The sequence below is a fragment of the Corvus hawaiiensis genome, chromosome 12 (assembly GCF_020740725.1).
Source record: "Corvus hawaiiensis isolate bCorHaw1 chromosome 12, bCorHaw1.pri.cur, whole genome shotgun sequence".
NCBI classification, from domain to species: Eukaryota; Metazoa; Chordata; class Aves; order Passeriformes; family Corvidae; genus Corvus; species Corvus hawaiiensis.
The window spans coordinates 14,247,924-14,265,663 of NC_063224.1; the positions used below are offsets into that span (position 1 = coordinate 14,247,924).

Sequence of the window (17,740 nt, forward strand, 5' to 3'; positions counted from 1 at the left end):
TGTGGGAAGGCTTTCCTTGTGTAGCTTTTGCTGTCATGTTAAACTTCGGTATTACCTCCACAGTAAGTTTTTTGTGTTCTTACTATTACAAACACCAGTAAGTGACTGACCAGTAGTGACCCTCTGTCCTCCCAGACGTACCACCACTGTGGTTTGTTGGGCCACTGAAGGCTTCCAGAGCCCTCTCTTTGGGCTGTACAACAAGGACAGAAGGGTGGCAGCATGATGATCTTTGTAGTATGGCAGCTTGAGATTTTGACTGTGATGTTACTGCAAGTGTTGGAGCATATGAGTGGATCTGTCCTTGGAATCCATGCATGTAGGGAGGATGTTGCTCTTGTGTTTGTGTTGGAGCTGGTAGCAGCAATGGCCAAGAGTTTCAGCATTGTGTAGTACAGATGTGAAGCAGCCTGGTAAAGGTTGTGCCTCTTGTCATTTCTCATCTTCGTTTCAGCTGGCATTGAGTAATTGAATGTGAACATCAGTGACTGCTGAAGAAGCTTGTGAAAATTTTATCCTTATTCCTGTGGGGCTTTCCTGCTAAAGGAATCTCTGCGAGTAGTCTTGCTGCTTTGGGATCTTTGTTGCCTTACTAAACTATTCATGGCTTTTAATTATGCTGCCATCTGCCTGCAGCTTGTTCATACCTTGTAGTGTTGCTGGCTTTACACCCAGCTGTTGCCAAGGAAATCTGCTGTGTGCCTCTGAGAAAAGGCAGTGATTGTTCCTGGCTTTAGAAAGTCTGCTTCTTACCACCCTAATCAAATATAAGAGTAGTTCAATGTCTTATTTTTCTTGGCACTGAAGTTTTTTGGGCTTTTCTTATCTATCTCTTTATTTTAGACCCAGAGTTCATTCAGAATCAAAATTTAGAAACCCTGTAGAAAGAATTTTAAAAATTCTAATATGATGCCTTTTCCTAAATATTTTTGTAGTTCTTTCTCTAATTTAGAGTAGAATAATCTCAATAATTAGAAAGTCAAGGTAGCAGTGCTGAGCTTCTTAAGCTGCAACTTAGGTAAGGTGTTAGTGTTCTGATAGTGATGCTTTTTGTCTTGTGTCTCATTTTTGCAGAAATGATGGCTGGCATGACTTTGTCCTCTTACAGATAGAAATACCTGTTATCTCCTGAATGCTTGCTGGATAGCAATTTTGTGCTCCTCACCCCCCCCCTTCCCCCCAAAAGTATTCTTCACTTATCTGTTCTTCTCAGTTCTCTTTGTATTTTGTTCTCTGCGAATAGTGTAAGTTCCAAACACGTTGGTGTGTCTTTAGAGACAAAGAACAGTTAAGTCAGCGTATTTCTTCTGTGTGGGTTTTTTTTTTCTGGAGGCTGTTTTGTAGAGAATGCTATTGGGCGTCTAATTTCAGTGATATCACTGAGTAAATGCGGGATATTTGCTCTTCTGTCAGCCTACTCTATACCTCTTTATCTGCTGGAAAAAACAGAGCACTTGCTTCTAGCTGAAGAACATCAATTATGGAGTGTCTTTCCTGTTCCTTCTTCACCTTGGCTTTTCTGTCAGCACTCTTTTCCAGGACCGATAGTTACCAGGCTCAGTTGCTCATAAGGCTTCTGACTTCCATTAATTTCCTTTTTGCTTGTAATAGAGCTTCCAAATATACCTAAAGGACTTGCTTTTTCTGCCAGTACCTCTTTCTGGTCTGTATTTGAGGAATAGAAAAGCTATCCTGACCAAGCTACTTTCCTTGCTTTGCCACCAGGTTAGCTTTATTTGCACATCGTGAAGATGGACCTGGTATCCCAGCAGATATCAAACTGTTTGACATCTTTTCACAGCAGGTTGCTACTGTTATACAGGTATGTTTGGTATCCCTGCATGCAGTTTTGAGGGTGTTTTTTTGCCCAGTCCTGTGCTTTAGTAACAACTTCATGCTGTCTTAAATTTCAGTCTCGGCAGGATATGCCCTCAGAGGATGTGGTGTCTTTGCAAGTTTCTCTCATTAACCTGGCTATGAAATGCTACCCAGATCGAGTGGACTATGTTGACAAGGTGTTGGAGACTACTGTGGAAATATTCAACAAACTTAATCTGGAACAGTAAGTGTCTCTTCCATTTTCTTCGGCATGGCAATTAATACCCTAAAATCAGGCCTTCTGCATTTCACCATGTTTGGTAAGATAGCAGAGCCATGCTCTGGATGTGTAAGGTCACTGCTTTTGGACCGAGCTGCAGCAGTCCTGATAAACTCCTGACTAACCACGACTTGTTTCCCTGTGCATAAGTTGTGCTGTACAGCCACACAATGTGTGTGCATTGTGTAGGCATCCCTTCCAGCACACTAGAGTTCTGCTATTTCTGCATTTGCAGCCACAGTCTCTGCTTCTGCTGGCAGCAACTTAAAACATGCATTTGTCACTGTATGTCCCAAAGAGCAAGATCTGACTTGTTTTGATACTTGTTTCCTTTCTCCCTAGCAGCAGGTTGCTTAGTTGTTGTTGTATACCTCAGAATTGATATTCTGAAGCAGACTTTAAACCTGTCTACATGTGTGAACTATTGATTAATTGTGGGTTTTTGCATATATTTTCTTTTAGTATTGCAACAAGCAGTGCTGTTTCAAAGGAGCTGACTAGACTTTTGAAAATCCCTGTTGATACTTACAACAACATCCTGACAGTTCTGAAACTAAAACATTTTCACCCGCTCTTTGAATACTTTGATTATGAGTCCAGGAAGAGCATGAGTTGTTATGTGCTTAGCAACGTATTGGATTATAACACAGAAATTGTGTCCCAAGAACAGGTATGATATAAGTTAACTTATATGTGAATGTGAAAAATACAATTATTGCTTTAATTGACAGGTGAGTGACCAAGGGGGTGGAAATTGGCTCAAAATTAAGTTTGTGTTGTTCACAAGCAGATGATAATTCTTCTGTCATTTGAATATGTTTAATTTCTGATATCACTTCACTGAAATGACTGTTCAAAGACCTGAAAACGCACACTGAGTGACTTCATGCAGTGCATGCTTTGTTTCCTAGCCTGCATGTTCCTGCCTCCCCTGGCACAGGCTTTATCCCACTTGGTGATTGTTCCTCCTGTGTTCCTAAATGCCTTTGCACCTAACCTCATCCTGGAGGTTACTGCTGATTTACCACACCTCAGCCTAGACAGTAATCTGTTAGGTGTGAACAAAGATCCTGAATCCCTTTAAAACTGGATCTATTACCTAAAGAAGGCTGCACAGCCTTTGGAATCTGAATTTCCTCTGCACTGCTGTGCTGCCCTTTCCCACTTGTGCTAAGGGGGACCCTGCTTCAGGGTGTAAGGCACATAAAGTGTAAAGTGGCTGTAAAGATGTTCCCAACTGCTGTCAATTTATGCTTACGGACTGCTGTAGTCTAAACAGAACTTATATTGCCTTTAACAGGTTGATGCCATCATGAATTTGGTATCCACCCTGATCCAGGATCAACCAGATCAGCCTACTGAAGATCCTGACCCTGAGGACTTTGCTGATGAGCAGAGTCTTGTGGGAAGATTTATTCATCTCCTGCGTTCTGATGACCCTGACCAACAGTACCTGGTTGGTGACTGCTGCTTCTCAATGTCTGTGCTCTCTGAACTGTCACAGTTCTTGCATTATTGACTATACAAGACTTGAGTGAAACTGGGAGCTGGGGTGTTGCTGCTCTGGCACTACAAACTCGGTAGAGAACATTATGTAACACCTCTAATGGTAGGATGGTATCTTGTTTATTTAGAAAAAGCAGGTGAGGACTTAAGGATTTGTTGATTTAAAGTTTCCATCCCATGAGGTGGCAACTATCTGTATTAGTTTGTGGAACTTTTAATGTCCTGACAACTTCATATAACCCTCTATTGAAAATACAGCAAGTGCTATTTGGCGTACTCTGCTATTTGTGTATTTTAATACCAAGAGAATGCAAAAACCTCAGAAAATACAGCCTAGTGTGTTTGGCCTCAGGGATTTAAATTTCTGTAAGGATGGGGTCTTCATACAGCATGTAGTGTCCTGCTGCTTGGTTCCAAATGCTTTTCCTCTCTGTTTGGTCCATCTCTAACAGTAGATTTGTCATGTCCTTGAAACTTCTGCATTATGGTACTTGTAATGGTTTGAGTTGACCTACGGCAGCTTTATGTAGGTCTCTGTTGTTAATCTGCTGTATCTGGTAGTTTATTTCAAGTTTAAATTACCTCCCTATCTTGAGAAGTGTGTTAGGGTAGAAGGCTGGGTTCTGTCTGTGCCAAGTCCACTGGAGAAGCTCGCAGGAGCTGTGCTGAAGTTGGATGCTGCTGCAAATGGCACAGTTAGCTCAAGTCAGACCTGCTTTAGGGACTACTGTGAAGTTACAGTTAGTGCCTGAAATAAAATTGACTGACTCTTTCCTGAAGTTGCAGCAGCATCACACTGTATAAACAGTGAGAATAGAGCAAGAGAATAAAGTGCAAGCTATGCATAAGACAACTAGCACTGATCTAGCTTGGCTTTAAGGTCTGGTATAAAAAAGTCTTGCTTGAAGTGTAATAAAACTTGTGTAATGGGGAGAAGCATAGCTTTACAGGAATTGGAGACAGTTGTGTTTCAGGACCTTGTGGTCACTGGCTGCATTGTTCCTGAATATTGCTGGAGTAAAGCAGGAAGGTTTTTTTGGTGGGCTTTTTTTTTTTTCTTACAGAGAGCAAAGCTTCCCTCAAAGGAATGCTGGCACCAAGGAAATTGATGTTTCTACCCCAAAAGACTTTACATAGCTAGAGATGTTGAAGCTGTTTCTGCAAAGATTTTGAATGTCAGTCTGTCTTTCTCATCTAGCAGTGCTTTGCTTTAATCAGATTGACCACCTTTAAATGCCATCAAAGGACTTGTCACATTATCTTTTGGGTACAATTCTGTGAGCTACTTAACACCTCCAAGTAAAAATGCTTAATAGCTCCCTCAGCATCACAAATGCTCGCATCAAATTTTTCTCCAATACAGCAGCAGCAGGAAAAAATCCAAGGCTATGGGATTTTCACAGTATCTCGCTTTAAATTATGTATGCTATATGGAAGAGATGAGAGATGTAAATTCAAACACCCTAGTCCAAGTATATTAGCCAGTGTGGCTAGCGCAGTGTATAATGGGTGATTACAGGCTTCTGTAAATTCAGGTTATTTACATGAATTCTACATCTAATCTAAAAATACATGTAGAATCGGGCACTGAGGTTCACTTGAGTGCTTGTTTCTGTGAAGAACTCTCTGAGCTCACAGTGCTTCTGTTCTAGATCCTCAACACTGCCCGGAAGCACTTCGGGGCAGGGGGGAACCAGCGCATTCGTTTCACACTGCCACCCTTGGTTTTTGCTGCATACCAGCTCGCTTTTCGCTACAAAGAGAACTCCAAAGTGGTAAGTTCCCCTCTAGCTTGCTCTTGTATGCTTGCTTGGCTTTATTTTCTTAAAAATGCATTTTGTCTGGCTACATAAGTATGCTCAGACTTGATACAGAAGGCAAGTTTTGGTTTTGGGGTTTTTTTTCTCAAGGCAGATTTTTGCTTGAGGTTTGAATGCTTTCTAATTTAATGAAGATTTTTATCAAGTCATAGTAAATTACTGTCTCGGGTTTTGGAGACAAAATTTTAGGAGGAAGTGCTTTGGAATGAGCACCTCCTCCAAAGGGAGAAGGGCCTCTCCATCTCCACCAATGAGACAAATGGGTCACAGCAAGTGAAAGTGGAAAAAACACTGTTTATTAACACAAAACGAAACAGGGTAGAACAGGGGGAAAAAAAAAATCAAACCTCAAAATACAACAAATTGCCAGAGAGGGAACAGACACACGGGCTTGGACCAGCTGGGCCACCCTGCAGGCCCTCCCAGATGCACGAGGAAGGAAGGGAGGAAGGGAGGCAGTGAGGCAAGGGGGGAGGGAAAGGAAAAGACCAAGGAAAAACCCAACAGAACCTTTTTCCAGCTAGTGGAACACAGAAGAAACCCAAAAAGCAGCGGAGCGCTCCCGGCACACTCCCTTCTGAGTCGCCGGAGCCCCGAGCCTTGGACTGAGCCATTGAACCGACCCGCACTTGCCCCGTGGCTCCAGCCCCGCCCCCCGGGTCCATCTTAAGGGCACAGTGTCCTTGGGCATTGAGCGGGTGGTTAAGGAATAAAGCGGCTTCATAACATCACCCCAGGACAGTTACTGTAGCACTTGAGAAGTGATGAAGCAGAAATCAGCTAGTTTTGTTTATTCATTGAGGTGACTGATTATGTGCCTTTACTGGAGACCAGAACTGATGGCATGAAAGTGATTTAAATCTGGCTATTGAAATTCATCGATTTCTAAATTGTAGCTACAGTATTTTAATGTTTCTAAACATACAAAAGAAAAGCACTTGCTTTGAACTTACACAGTCGTAGTAAAAGTGTATGTTAAAATAATGACTGATCCATTTTGGCTCTTTAATGCTTTCTGATTGAGATAGTTACCTTAAATATATATTTCCATTATTGTGGGGAAATAAGTTTAAATGCTGTTTGTTAAAATACTCTTCAAAATGAAGGTTTTAAAATTCTCTTCCACTTCTGATTGCTCTAAACTGTACAGAATTTTTCTCCCTTTGGCTCATTAGGCTTTTGCTTAGTTATGTGCTAAGCACAGCTGTCCTAACTGCAGTTCAGTGTAGGCTTCTGAGGAAGGCTCCTATGAGCTGGTAGGAGAAATGGATGTGAAATTTTTGTAAGTCAAATAAATACTTTGTGCAGACCCACTGAAGCCAACACTGTGCTGCTGGGCACTGCAGTGGCATCAGAGGGCAACAGACTGGAGCACTTAACAGATCTTGGTACAGTTCAGATTCCCTTTTCCTTGTAGCAATACTTTTGTTCAAGGTCTTACTTGTTTTTCTCGTCTAGGATGACAAATGGGAAAAGAAGTGCCAGAAGATCTTCTCATTTGCTCATCAGACCATCAGTGCTCTGATCAAAGCAGAACTGGCAGAGCTGCCTCTCCGACTCTTCCTGCAGGGAGCACTGGCTGCGGGAGAGATTGGCTTTGAGAATCATGAAACTGTGGCCTATGAGTTCATGTCCCAGGTGAGTGTTCAGCTGTTGGAGTTGGTGTCCTGTGCTGCCTTTAAGTTGACCTGGGTAGGTTTGCTGAACACTGAACCATCCGGTGTGATTAAAGCACCAGAAGTGATGGACAGCCAATGCTTCTAGGTAGAAACTCCTCATTTCATTCTTGCTTCCCAGGCTGCTGTGGAATTAAGCTCCATTGCTACTGATCTGAATACTCAGTCTGACAACATGTGGTATGTTGCAATGCTGCCTCCTGCTCGTGTAGTTGGCTCACTGGAGGAGTGTAGTTTTCTCAGCATAAAATGCTCTTTCACTGCTTCTGTCTCCAGCACCTGATATCCAGCTGGTATTGCCCTGACCACAAGCACTCTTCGGAAGTTTTTTAAAATTTGCAGTGTTCACAACTGCTATGCTGGGCTTTCCCAATTAGAATCCTTGTTATTATAAACCACTCTGAAAATCTACTTGAATTTGTAACTTGGTCTTAAGCCTTACTTGTTGCAACAACCTTTTCCTCCTACCCATCAGATAAAGAACCAATGTATTTCATTTTATCCGTGTTGTAAGCTTTGTCCTAACCTTTCCTCTAATACTGCTACTAAATGCATGTTTTTAAACAGAGTTGCTGATAAGCTCAGTGTTCTCACTGTGTTGTATCAGGTGCTGTTGTAGCACAGTTCTGATGATGAGAGCAGCATGGCAATTATGTACTTTCCATTAGAGATATGGTTCAAGCTTTTCTATTCTCTGAAGATTCTTCATCCATGTAGCAGCAGTGCAAGTGCTTTTCTTGCCTACTCACCAACTTCTGCTCTGCTGTTTCGTGTGTTTCAAAGAACCAAATCTTCAAGGACTATTTCTGCTGCTGAAGTTCTGTGTTTGAACAGGTGCTTGAAATGAGGAAGAATCCAATCTTCAGATTATATGTGGGATCACACTTGTTTGCTATGACCACTTGAATACTATTTCTTTTAAGACTTATTTCTGGTCTGTGGGTTTAACTTGATTTTGACACTCTAAATGAAAGATCTTTTTTCCTGCCTGAAGCTTTTAACAAATGTAAAATGGGATAGTTTTCTGCTGTGTCAGTAGCAGGTGTGATTTTTTGTTTTTCTGATGTGTTCTGATTGAGTCTTGCTCTCTCTATTATCTAGGCCTTCTCTCTGTATGAAGATGAAATCAGTGACTCAAAAGCACAGCTGGCTGCAATCACCTTGATAATTGGGACATTTGAGAGGATGAAGTGCTTCAGTGAGGAGAACCACGAGCCTTTGAGGACTCAGTGTGCACTGGCAGCCTCCAAACTCCTGAAGAAGCCAGACCAGTGCAGAGCTGTGAGCACTTGTGCCCATCTGTTCTGGTCTGGCCGAAACACTGACAAGAATGGAGAGGAGGTAAGAACGAAGTGACAACAGTAGGACACATCCTGCCTCAGTTACAGTTCTGCCTTTCTTCTTTAGACACTTCTAAAGTAGGTACATCAGTGAAGTAGATTTGGTTGGAATTTATTCTAATAACTTGAAAACTTGTGAAACCTCTAAAACTCAGTGCAGTGTAAACTGCATAAATAAAAAATGGAGAAAACGCTAACTTAAGGATGGAAGTACCAGGCAAGCTTTTTGGTGTCAGCTAGTTAAAGGCTAGTTGACTGGGCTGCACTTTGCTTGTATTTATTACATTAGTGTAGTTTGCATGTGAACTACTAAACTTCCAAATTAAATATACAAGTTGTTGAAGTAAAGATCAAAAAATCCTGTGTGTTTTTTCAGGGCTGGCCACATAAGCTGTTGTCATTTTAAAGAGCAGTGTTTGAAACAAGTATGCATTATAGTACATGTTACAAAATTGAGTTGATTGATCTCATAATTGAAGGCTTTCAACAACTGTTTGAGTTACTGTGTGATTTAACAAAATCTAATATTGGTGGCAGTCAGGCAGGGTGGGCTTTCAGTGACAGCTTGCTCTTTGCAGTTTGTGTAGTTTTGTGTTTCTGTGGCAGACCCCAGGAAATGCTCTGTGTGAGATACTGGAGCTCCCTACGGTTCTTTTATTTCTTGTAACTTTGGGGTTTTTTCTTCTAGCTTCATGGAGGAAAAAGAGTGATGGAATGCCTAAAGAAGGCTCTGAAGATAGCAAATCAGTGCATGGACCCTTCTCTGCAAGTCCAGCTTTTCATAGAAATTCTGAATAGATACATCTATTTTTATGAAAAAGAGAATGAGGCGGTGAGTGGAAATCCATTCTCTGTTGCATCTTTTTTAAGGACCATTTCTTTAAACTCTTCATTCACACCTATGCCACAAATTCTCTTCAACTTGCCCTGTAGTCTCTGATGAGATGCACAAGTTCTTGTGATAACAGAGGAGTCAAGTCTTGATGTGCTAGTAAAGCTGTTGGATTAAATTTCGCTCTTCTTACATGGGGGAAAAATGTTTGCAGTTTAGTTATGAACTTAAATACCGTGAGACTTGTATACCTGAAATATTTTTAGATTAAAATGTACTGGAACTCAGATGAGAAAGTAGTAAGAGTCTAACTTTAGAGGTACCTAACTTAATGTGTACATAAGGGAAAGAAAATTCTTTACAGGTATTCGTGGTCACTGCTGACTATGCCAGGTTGGTGTAAGCTTTAATTTCACAAAATAGGTATGACACCACATGTATTCAGCTTAAATTGCATGTGTATAATCTGAGATAGTTACCTGATCCATTTTCTGTTAGCAGGTAACTAGGAAAATTACACAGTCTGAAAAACGTGCTTGGTCAAGTAGAGATCAGTGTCTCCTCTGATGTCATTGATTGAGAGCAGACATGAAAGAATACCCTGTAGTTCTGAGAGAATTCCTAAGGAAATTTGAGGAATTTTCTGACTTTCCAACAACTCAACTGGCTTCTTACTATAGGAGTGGTCTAGTATAGGAGATGCTGTATCTGATGGAGATGAAAATAAAGCTTTGAATTTCAAAGCACTTGGCAGATGTAAAAATACTCTCTGGATACTCTGGTGGTCTGCAGTGCATTTTGTGCCATGGTGTTCTGTGTAGTGCTGAACTTCAGCCTGTAGGCAGCCATGACTTGTTCTCTAAGAGGAACTTTAAATCTGATATTACCATCCTGACTCACTTCTGTAAGAAACAATTATCTTACAGTGCATATACTGATTGTGATAATGCAGATACAATCTGATTGTGTATGCCATTTGTTTGAAGCTTTTAAAATTTGTATTGAATACACTGGAGAGAAATGCTGTTGTAAGAGTTACAAAGCTATCAGGCTAATGACAAGTTTTTCACATTTTCTGGGGAGGGTGAATTTCCACAGAACTCTGAAATTGGAAGGGTCCTGTGAGGAACCAGAGGAGGCAGTTACCAGCAGTTTGTCTGCATACAGTCTTATCAGCATTTTGAAGGACTGTCCAAATACAAATAGCTCGAAGACAAGTCAGATAAAACTAATGTCTATGCACTTGTTAGTGCAACACAGGTGGTGTTGATGACTTTGGTTTTATGTTCTGTAGGTGACAATTCAGGTTTTGAATCAGCTTATACAGAAGATCAGAGAAGATCTCCCAAACCTTGAGTCTACTGAAGAAACAGAACAAATTAACAAACACTTTCACAACACACTGGAGCACTTGCGTCTGAGGAGGGAATCACCGGAATCTGAGGGGCCAATTTATGAAGGTCTTGTTCTTTAGAAAGACACTCACTGTACCTGTTTTCATTTACATACCATATGTTTTTTTTAAGATAGGTTCCTAGGTTGTGCCTTTCAGAAATGTCAAGTTAAGTTAACATTCATGTGTTCAGTCTGGCACTTCAAACACTTGCGTTGGGTACTCTTAACAAATTTGAAAGGGTGGACCAGCAACTACAGGTTTCATCAGTTAGCATGGCTGAGACTTTCTTTGAAATCCATGTGACATGGTAGGGCTCTTCAGTTCTGATTTCTCTCCTGTCTATTCACTGTTGCTTCTGTAGCACTAGAGCTCTAAACTGGCAGTGACTGTCAGCTGAAACTGTGTCTGATCCTTACAGAGCATCAGATTTTTGGGATTACTGTATGTCAAATTCTGCTTGTGCTTTTCTTTTAATGCAAGTTAAGACTAAGTGTAATATTTTTCCCTAAAACTAGAATATATTAATGCATGTTTGGAGAGTTTTAAAGTACCATGTTCAAAAACAGAAGTTATATTTTGCATATTAAGGCTCTGTGACATTCAGTGAGGGCCAGTACTGTGCACAGGGCATATTTATCAAGATAATTTTGTTCCAAATAGTATAAAAAAAATAGAGAAATTGCAATCTATATAGATATGTATAACCTTCGTTACTGTAAATTTAGGGGAAAATGCATTACACAAGTTTATTCAGTATCATGATTTTGCACCAGTGAAACAATAAAGTTGCTATTAACACCTGTTGTTTCATGTCTCTTCAGAGCTCACTGTTGAACCCAAAGCTAATGTTGAACCTTCTGATAAAAGCAAAAGAACTTTTCTTTTGTAGGGACAGAAAATCAAGGCATAGTTAACCCTGCCAAGCTGGGCGGCTGCTGGCATTTCTAATGTAGGAGTTTGTGATACAAACCCAGTGCTTCTCCACATGATGCTGAGGTGATGTGTGCTCCCATTTCAGAATGCTTTTATGATGTACCTGGAGTGAGGAAGAATCCTACTGGATTGTGTGCCAGAGAGTTGAGTGCCAATGAAATGACAATGCTGTAGGAAACTGAGCAGTAGAGCGTGGCCAGTGGCAGCTCCTGTGAAACTGGTCCAGTCCATGGGTTAATGCCAGTTGCTGAAAGTTTTGACCTGTCTGGTTTGCCTTTACTGAATGTGGTGTTCTAAAGATAACTGATTGAATTGCATTACTCTTTGAGTGACCACTGTTCTCTGAAAATGTGTCCTGGCTTGATTGGATAGTAAATTTGACTTTGGTGGGATTGTTCAATAATTTAGTGCTACCTGTTTTCTGAAAAAGGCAAATACAATCCTAGGAAACAATTGCAGAGCAGACAACAATTAGATCATTAATATACTAATGAATAGTCTGGTTTGGAGGGGAGGAGGAATGAATGGGGAGATAATTTAAAGGCTTTACTTCCCCAGGGATATAATTAATGCTAATTCAAAAATCTTAACGTTCCTCTGTATGTGTTGATGCTGTTCCTTGTAGAACTGTTAAGCTGTTTTGTTATAGCACATCCATAGGAGAATGTGATGATGATGTTCATGTGGATACATTCATAGTGTAGGGATCTGCCTTCCTGGTTTACAGTATTTGCTGACCATGTTTGTTTAGTCCTCAGTGTCAGTCCTTGTAACTTAGGAAGTGTCTTTGAAATAAGTTTTGCAGTTTCAGCTGCAGTCACCCAAATGTTGTAGACTGGTGCTTTTTCCCCCTCTCCCACTTGTTAGGGCTACACAGTTAAGACTCTTCCACAGCTCTTAATTACTTTTATTGAAAGTTTACAAAGTAAACAATTTCAAAATACTGCCTGTAAACTTTAAGATCAATTGTATTACCATGCATTTTGACTGTGGCAATAGCCAAGTAGAGCTGTACAGTAACTATCACTTGTCAGCAAAGGAAAGCGTCTGTTAGGTTATGTAGTTAGTGCTAGTGATGGTGGAACAAACTTGTATCATTAGTGATGCTCAATGTGACACCTTGTGGGACAAATATACTCCAAACTCAGGATCAGTTTGTGTGAGCTGCTCCTGTGGACAGCACAATAGCAGAAACACTCTTGGGCAGTAGCAAGGCTGTAAATTGTAACAGACTTTGAGTCATGCCAGTTATGATGCATAACCTGGGAAATAGCTAAACACTTCAAGTGATACTTTCTTGACCACTAATGACTTGCTGGATGGAAAGATTCAATGGGTGGGGCAGGGGAAAACAACACCTTTTTTTTTTTTTTTTTTTTTTAAATCTAGCCAGAAGTAGTAAAAGTCCAACTGTAAATGTTTTAAAAATTCCTGGAAGTTTACCTAAAGCTCTGTCATGGGCCTCATACACTACTTAGGCTTACTCTATCTGTACAGCAAAACACTGAGTAATACCTTCAGCCCTGTAAGGAGTAGAGTTTTGACTTCAGTAGATTCCTGCCCATGCAGGATCCTGGTGGGGGGCAGGAAGTCAGTGCTAATGCCTAGTGAAACTCTTCCAGTGGATAAGTTACCAGTTCTTGTATCTCCTATTACAAAGCTCAAAACCCTTTTATACTTCTGTTCCTGGACTTTTTTCCAACTAAATATTCCACTCTCTTTTGTCTCCATCACCTTTTTCACTCAAATCAGTTCTCCCTTACCTGCTACAGCTGCTTAGCTTTTCTGGTAACATCACTGTTGTGCTGCCTCCTGTCTCATGCTTTTCCTGTATTTACTTTTTTTCATTGGTCATGTCTTGTCTGGCTTGCCACTAAGTGGGGAGGGGAAAGCATCCTAGACTTAACAACTGAGACTCTTGGTGTCTTAGAGTGGGTTTGGGATAAGATGTAGCAGATCCAAGATTAATGCTTTATGAAATCCCAGTAATATTTACAGTTATTAAAAGTGACAGAGCCTGAACTCTAATTATTAGCAATGGAAGTTATGTTTTGTTTTTAGCACTTCAACACTAGTGCCCCATTACCAGAAAATATACTGTTGGTGTTATTTTTCCCAAAGAGCTTTAAGAAATGACCTTTCTTTTAATTGCTGTGACTTTTCCAGCTATGTGGATGATTGTATTTTTACATATTCATAAATATCTACATTTGTGCCTACTTACCAGTATTCCATAAACATTTGCAGGTATTGCAATACTTGCTTTTTGGTGCTCCCACCAAAATACAAAATGTACTACTTTTCAGCCTGCCTACTTTTCACATCAAAATGTCAGGATGAATTTTGGCCTTTCGTGGACACAGGAGTTTTATGAAGGCTTTCCTAAAGCTCATGTGACACAGTGGGTAGAGAATAGGGTTAATGGCCGAGTTCACCCACAGAAGCCAGAATGAGATCTCATAGAGGGAATAGTGCACACAGTGCCCATGGCAGGCTGCCCTGATGATCATCAGGAGTGTGTATGGAGCCCAGCACAACCCAAACACACAGACAATAACAGCTAAAGACTTTGCTACTCTTCTATCCCGGGAAAGTCTAAATCTGTTTGCCATAGTGTTAGCAGTGTCCACTTTGCTGCTGGGGTGGCAAAGGCTTTCTGTTGCTTTGAAGAAGCCTTTTGTGGGATGCCTGGTATTTACATCCACCTGGAGGGGTGGAAGGTCATGACTGACATTCAGATTTGATGGCTGATTGCCAAGCTCAGCTGTGGCCTGAAGCCTTGGAGCGTTTCTTGGGGGAAGAAGGCTGCTTGCTCTCTTCTCGTGTTTGTCTCTGTTAGCTGGCTTTACAAAAAATATAGTGTGCTCCCTTTTTCCCCCCTGGAAATGCATTTCACAGTCCTCTTGAGCAGGTGAGAGGTTTTCATTTCTGAGCAATGTGCGTTTCCTGATGTTGAGGTAAATGCTTAAGTTAAAGTACATAACAGTGATGAAAGGTGTAAAGAATTCAATAGTAGAGGCAATCATTAGGAAATACCAGTTGTAGAAGAATTCTGCATGACATTCTCCCTCAGGGAGGATGCTCTTTTGTGCAATGTGCTCCCAGCTGAGAATGGCTGGCCCATAGAGGAGAAAAGCAGCAATCCATACAGTCATCATCTTCAGTCCTGCATTTCTGGTCATCCCTTGCTGAGCCCTGTAGCTGACCTGAGGGACAGAAGTCACATACATTACACGCATCTCAGAAAGTTATGTGGCTGCTTTGGAACATGGCCCTCAGTCACTTGTGAGGGCTGGTGAGAGACCGGTTTTGGGATGAGGGTTGTACCAAGCTTACTGGTAGCACAGAAAAGTTATTTCTGAAATATGCCTTCCAAGAAACCTTATCAAGGTGACTGAGTAAGTTCTGAGAATGGTGCTCAGATCTTAAAAGCTAGCAAACCAAGTCTCCTTCAAAGCAAATAACCACTGCTCTTCCTAGAATTGGTTGTCACCAGTTGCTTCATATTTAATTGCATTACCTGTGATACCTGTTTACAGGATGGTTGGAAAAGTGACCCTTTATTTGGACTTTTTAAATCATTTGAAATACGTAAAACAGTTTGAATTCACAGAACATGCAAGCTTTTTGCTTTCTACTTTGTAGAGAGACGTTTTTTCTTAATGCGAAAATCACACGAAAAAATTTTAATATACAACATCTTTTTCTGTTTGATATACTTAATTTCATTCTTTCATGAAGTACTTGCAGTATTGCTATTTGCAGTTAAGGTGTATAGATGGAGTTGTGGTCTGCAAAGTACTTTACAGAAGAATAACTGATTTCCATTATTTGGAAAATAGAGAAGCTAAGGTGCAAAAACAGTAAGTGTGTCAGTAATACTGAGTCAGTAAGCCATATGAGCAACAGCATTCATCAGAATCTTAGTCATGATCTCCTACTTCTCTGTTCTGATTCCCTGGGGTACTGGACTCAAGCAGTGGCTTGGAATTCACCCTTCACATCTCCACAGTGTTGTCGCACAGTGTTTGGAATATGAAATCCTCAGCCTGAAATTCTGTACAGGATTCGTATTTACTGCCCCCATCTGTGGGCCTTGATCTCCACAGCCAGTGCTGTTCTGGTAGAGGAGCCACAAAGCTGAGGAAACCTGAGTGTGTCTGAATTGGGTCTGATTTTGGAGTCCTTAACAAAAATACAAGTGATTTCAGGAGCAGTCTTGGAGGAAGTTACTATATTCATTGAGATGGAGAATAATTTGGAACTTCAGATATTCCTGTTCATATGTTCTCATATTGCCCTAACCCAACAGTCATTTTCTGTACTCTTGCTTGGGGAGGGATTTTTACATGAGGGATTAATTTGAAGTATTTTAAAATGGATGATTTTTTTCATTTATTATGACCAGTTTCCGTTTCTGTTTCTGAAACCATCTAGTTTATATATTTATACTATGTGCGTAGTCATGAGAGACTGGTTTATGAAAGAAAAATTCATGGCTAATTCAGAACCTAGACAATAAAGGAATTCTGAGTGTTGACTGTTTAAGAATTAATCTGTTCATTTCTCCCTCTTCGAAAAGAAGTTGGTAAAACACCAAGGTGCATATAAACTGCTGAATTGATTCTCCAGCCTCTTTGTACTGTTTGTGATATACAATGAGCAACGAAACTAAATGCGCATTTTAAGAAAATGTGGGTGGAACATAATCAGGAAGTGTGTGTAGAAGTGTGAAACCTATTAACAGGTAAAATGTGTTATTTTGACATCATCCAAAATACTTTTAGGCCTTATGGTCTAGGTGAAAATGAAGTGCAAAGTCTAATCTTCCCTTCTTAATAACTGGCATGCTGCAGGCATGGCTTGAGCTATTTCTGTGTCTCTTACATCGAAATAGCATTTGCATCCTGTGAAAGATGTTAATTTATAATCTGCCACTTTTGACCCAGACACGGCTGTACACATGGAATTCCCCTGACAGTTTGATACCCACTGCAAGGAGGTCTCCGCCTTGTGCCACGGCTGGGCTGGGGCTCGGCTGCCGTGGGCTATCAGCTGCCAACAGGGGCACGGCCATGTCCTGAGGGAGCAGATCTGGTTCAGCTGGGTAATACTTTTAAAGCTTATTCGAGGAGGAAATAAGTACACCTTGTTCCCTCTGCAGACACAGCCTCTGCCTGTTTCTAAAGTAGAGTACCTTTCCCAGCGTAAAAGTGAGAAGGAAATGCATTTTCTGGCAAAGCCGATCACTCCCAGAACTATTTTCAGGACTGAGGGGAGCTCCTCGATCACCCCTGTCTCATGTGCTGTTTGAGAGAGGGTCAAGGCCGTTGAAAGCCAGGCGCCCTAAGCAAACCACCCTGCCTGGAAGGGCATCCCCTGGAGCCGCTACCGCCCCCGCTGGCACCCCTTGTTCAGCCCTTACCGCTCTGGTGACGCAGATGAACCTGTCGAAGCTGATCAGGACGATGTTGAAGACGGAGGCGGTGCACACCAGGTAGTCCATCACCAGCCACAGCTTACACAAGCCCCTGCCGAGCCTCCACTCGCCCGTCAGCACGTAGGGGATGTAGAGGGGGATGCAGAAGCCGCCTGCGGACAGAGCTCGGCGGTGACACGGGCGGAGCGCAGCCCCCTTCCCGCGGCGCCCCGGCACTCACCCACTAGCAGGTCGGCGACGGCCAGGTTCAGGAAGAAGAAGTTTCCCTGCGTGCGGAGGCTCCGGTCCACCACGAACGCCAGAATGACCAGAGCATTGCCCAGCACCGTGGCCAGCACCAGCAGCCCCATGAGCGCGGCCAGCAGCGCGGCGGTGCCGGCGGGGAAGGGCCCGCCCGCCGCACAGGCGCTGCCGGACAGGTTGAGCCACAGCCCGTCCCAGCCCATGGTGCCGGCGGACAGCCCGCGCTGCTACCCGGACCTGGCTCTCGGCTGTAGCACCGCCCCGCCCCGCTCAGGCCCGCCGGGCGGAGCGAGGGGCCGGGCGGTTCTGCCCAGCCCAGCCCAGCCCAGCCCGAGCCACTTGCTGCTGGAGACAGCGCCGGGTCTGCAAAACTTTCCGGAGTCCGGTGGCGCCGCTGGGGGAGGGGACTGCGCCGCTAAACTCTTGCCCGCGGCTGAAACCCGGGGCTCTGGGGCT

At 42.2% G+C, this 17,740-nt stretch overlaps 2 protein-coding genes across 5 annotated transcripts in view; one reads left to right on the forward strand and one right to left on the reverse strand.

Annotated features, from left to right (window-relative positions):
- VPS35 (VPS35 retromer complex component) overlaps positions 1 to 12,962 on the forward strand; it is a 27,315-nt gene extending 14,353 nt beyond the window's left edge. For all 4 annotated transcript variants that reach the window (XM_048316393.1, XM_048316394.1, XM_048316396.1 and 1 more), the window contains exons 9-17: positions 1,726 to 1,822; positions 1,914 to 2,062; positions 2,561 to 2,768; positions 3,399 to 3,554; positions 5,257 to 5,379; positions 6,883 to 7,062; positions 8,202 to 8,441; positions 9,129 to 9,272; positions 10,567 to 12,962. In XM_048316393.1, coding sequence (XP_048172350.1) covers positions 1,726 to 1,822; positions 1,914 to 2,062; positions 2,561 to 2,768; positions 3,399 to 3,554; positions 5,257 to 5,379; positions 6,883 to 7,062; positions 8,202 to 8,441; positions 9,129 to 9,272; positions 10,567 to 10,746 — 1,477 coding nt within the window. In that variant the 3' untranslated portion in view covers positions 10,747 to 12,962. The remainder of the gene's footprint in view (positions 1 to 1,725; positions 1,823 to 1,913; positions 2,063 to 2,560; positions 2,769 to 3,398; positions 3,555 to 5,256; positions 5,380 to 6,882; positions 7,063 to 8,201; positions 8,442 to 9,128; positions 9,273 to 10,566) is intronic.
- LOC125331944 (histamine H3 receptor-like) lies at positions 12,491 to 17,520 on the reverse strand. Its single transcript, XM_048316397.1, has 3 exons — positions 17,262 to 17,520; positions 17,027 to 17,193; positions 12,491 to 14,807 (listed from the first exon to the last, which is right to left on the reverse strand). The coding sequence occupies exons 1-3, from the start codon at positions 17,485 to 17,487 to the stop codon at positions 13,920 to 13,922; spliced, it is 1,281 nt and encodes a 426-aa protein (XP_048172354.1). The 5' UTR covers positions 17,488 to 17,520; the 3' UTR covers positions 12,491 to 13,919.
- Positions 17,521 to 17,740: the final 220 nt, after the last annotated feature.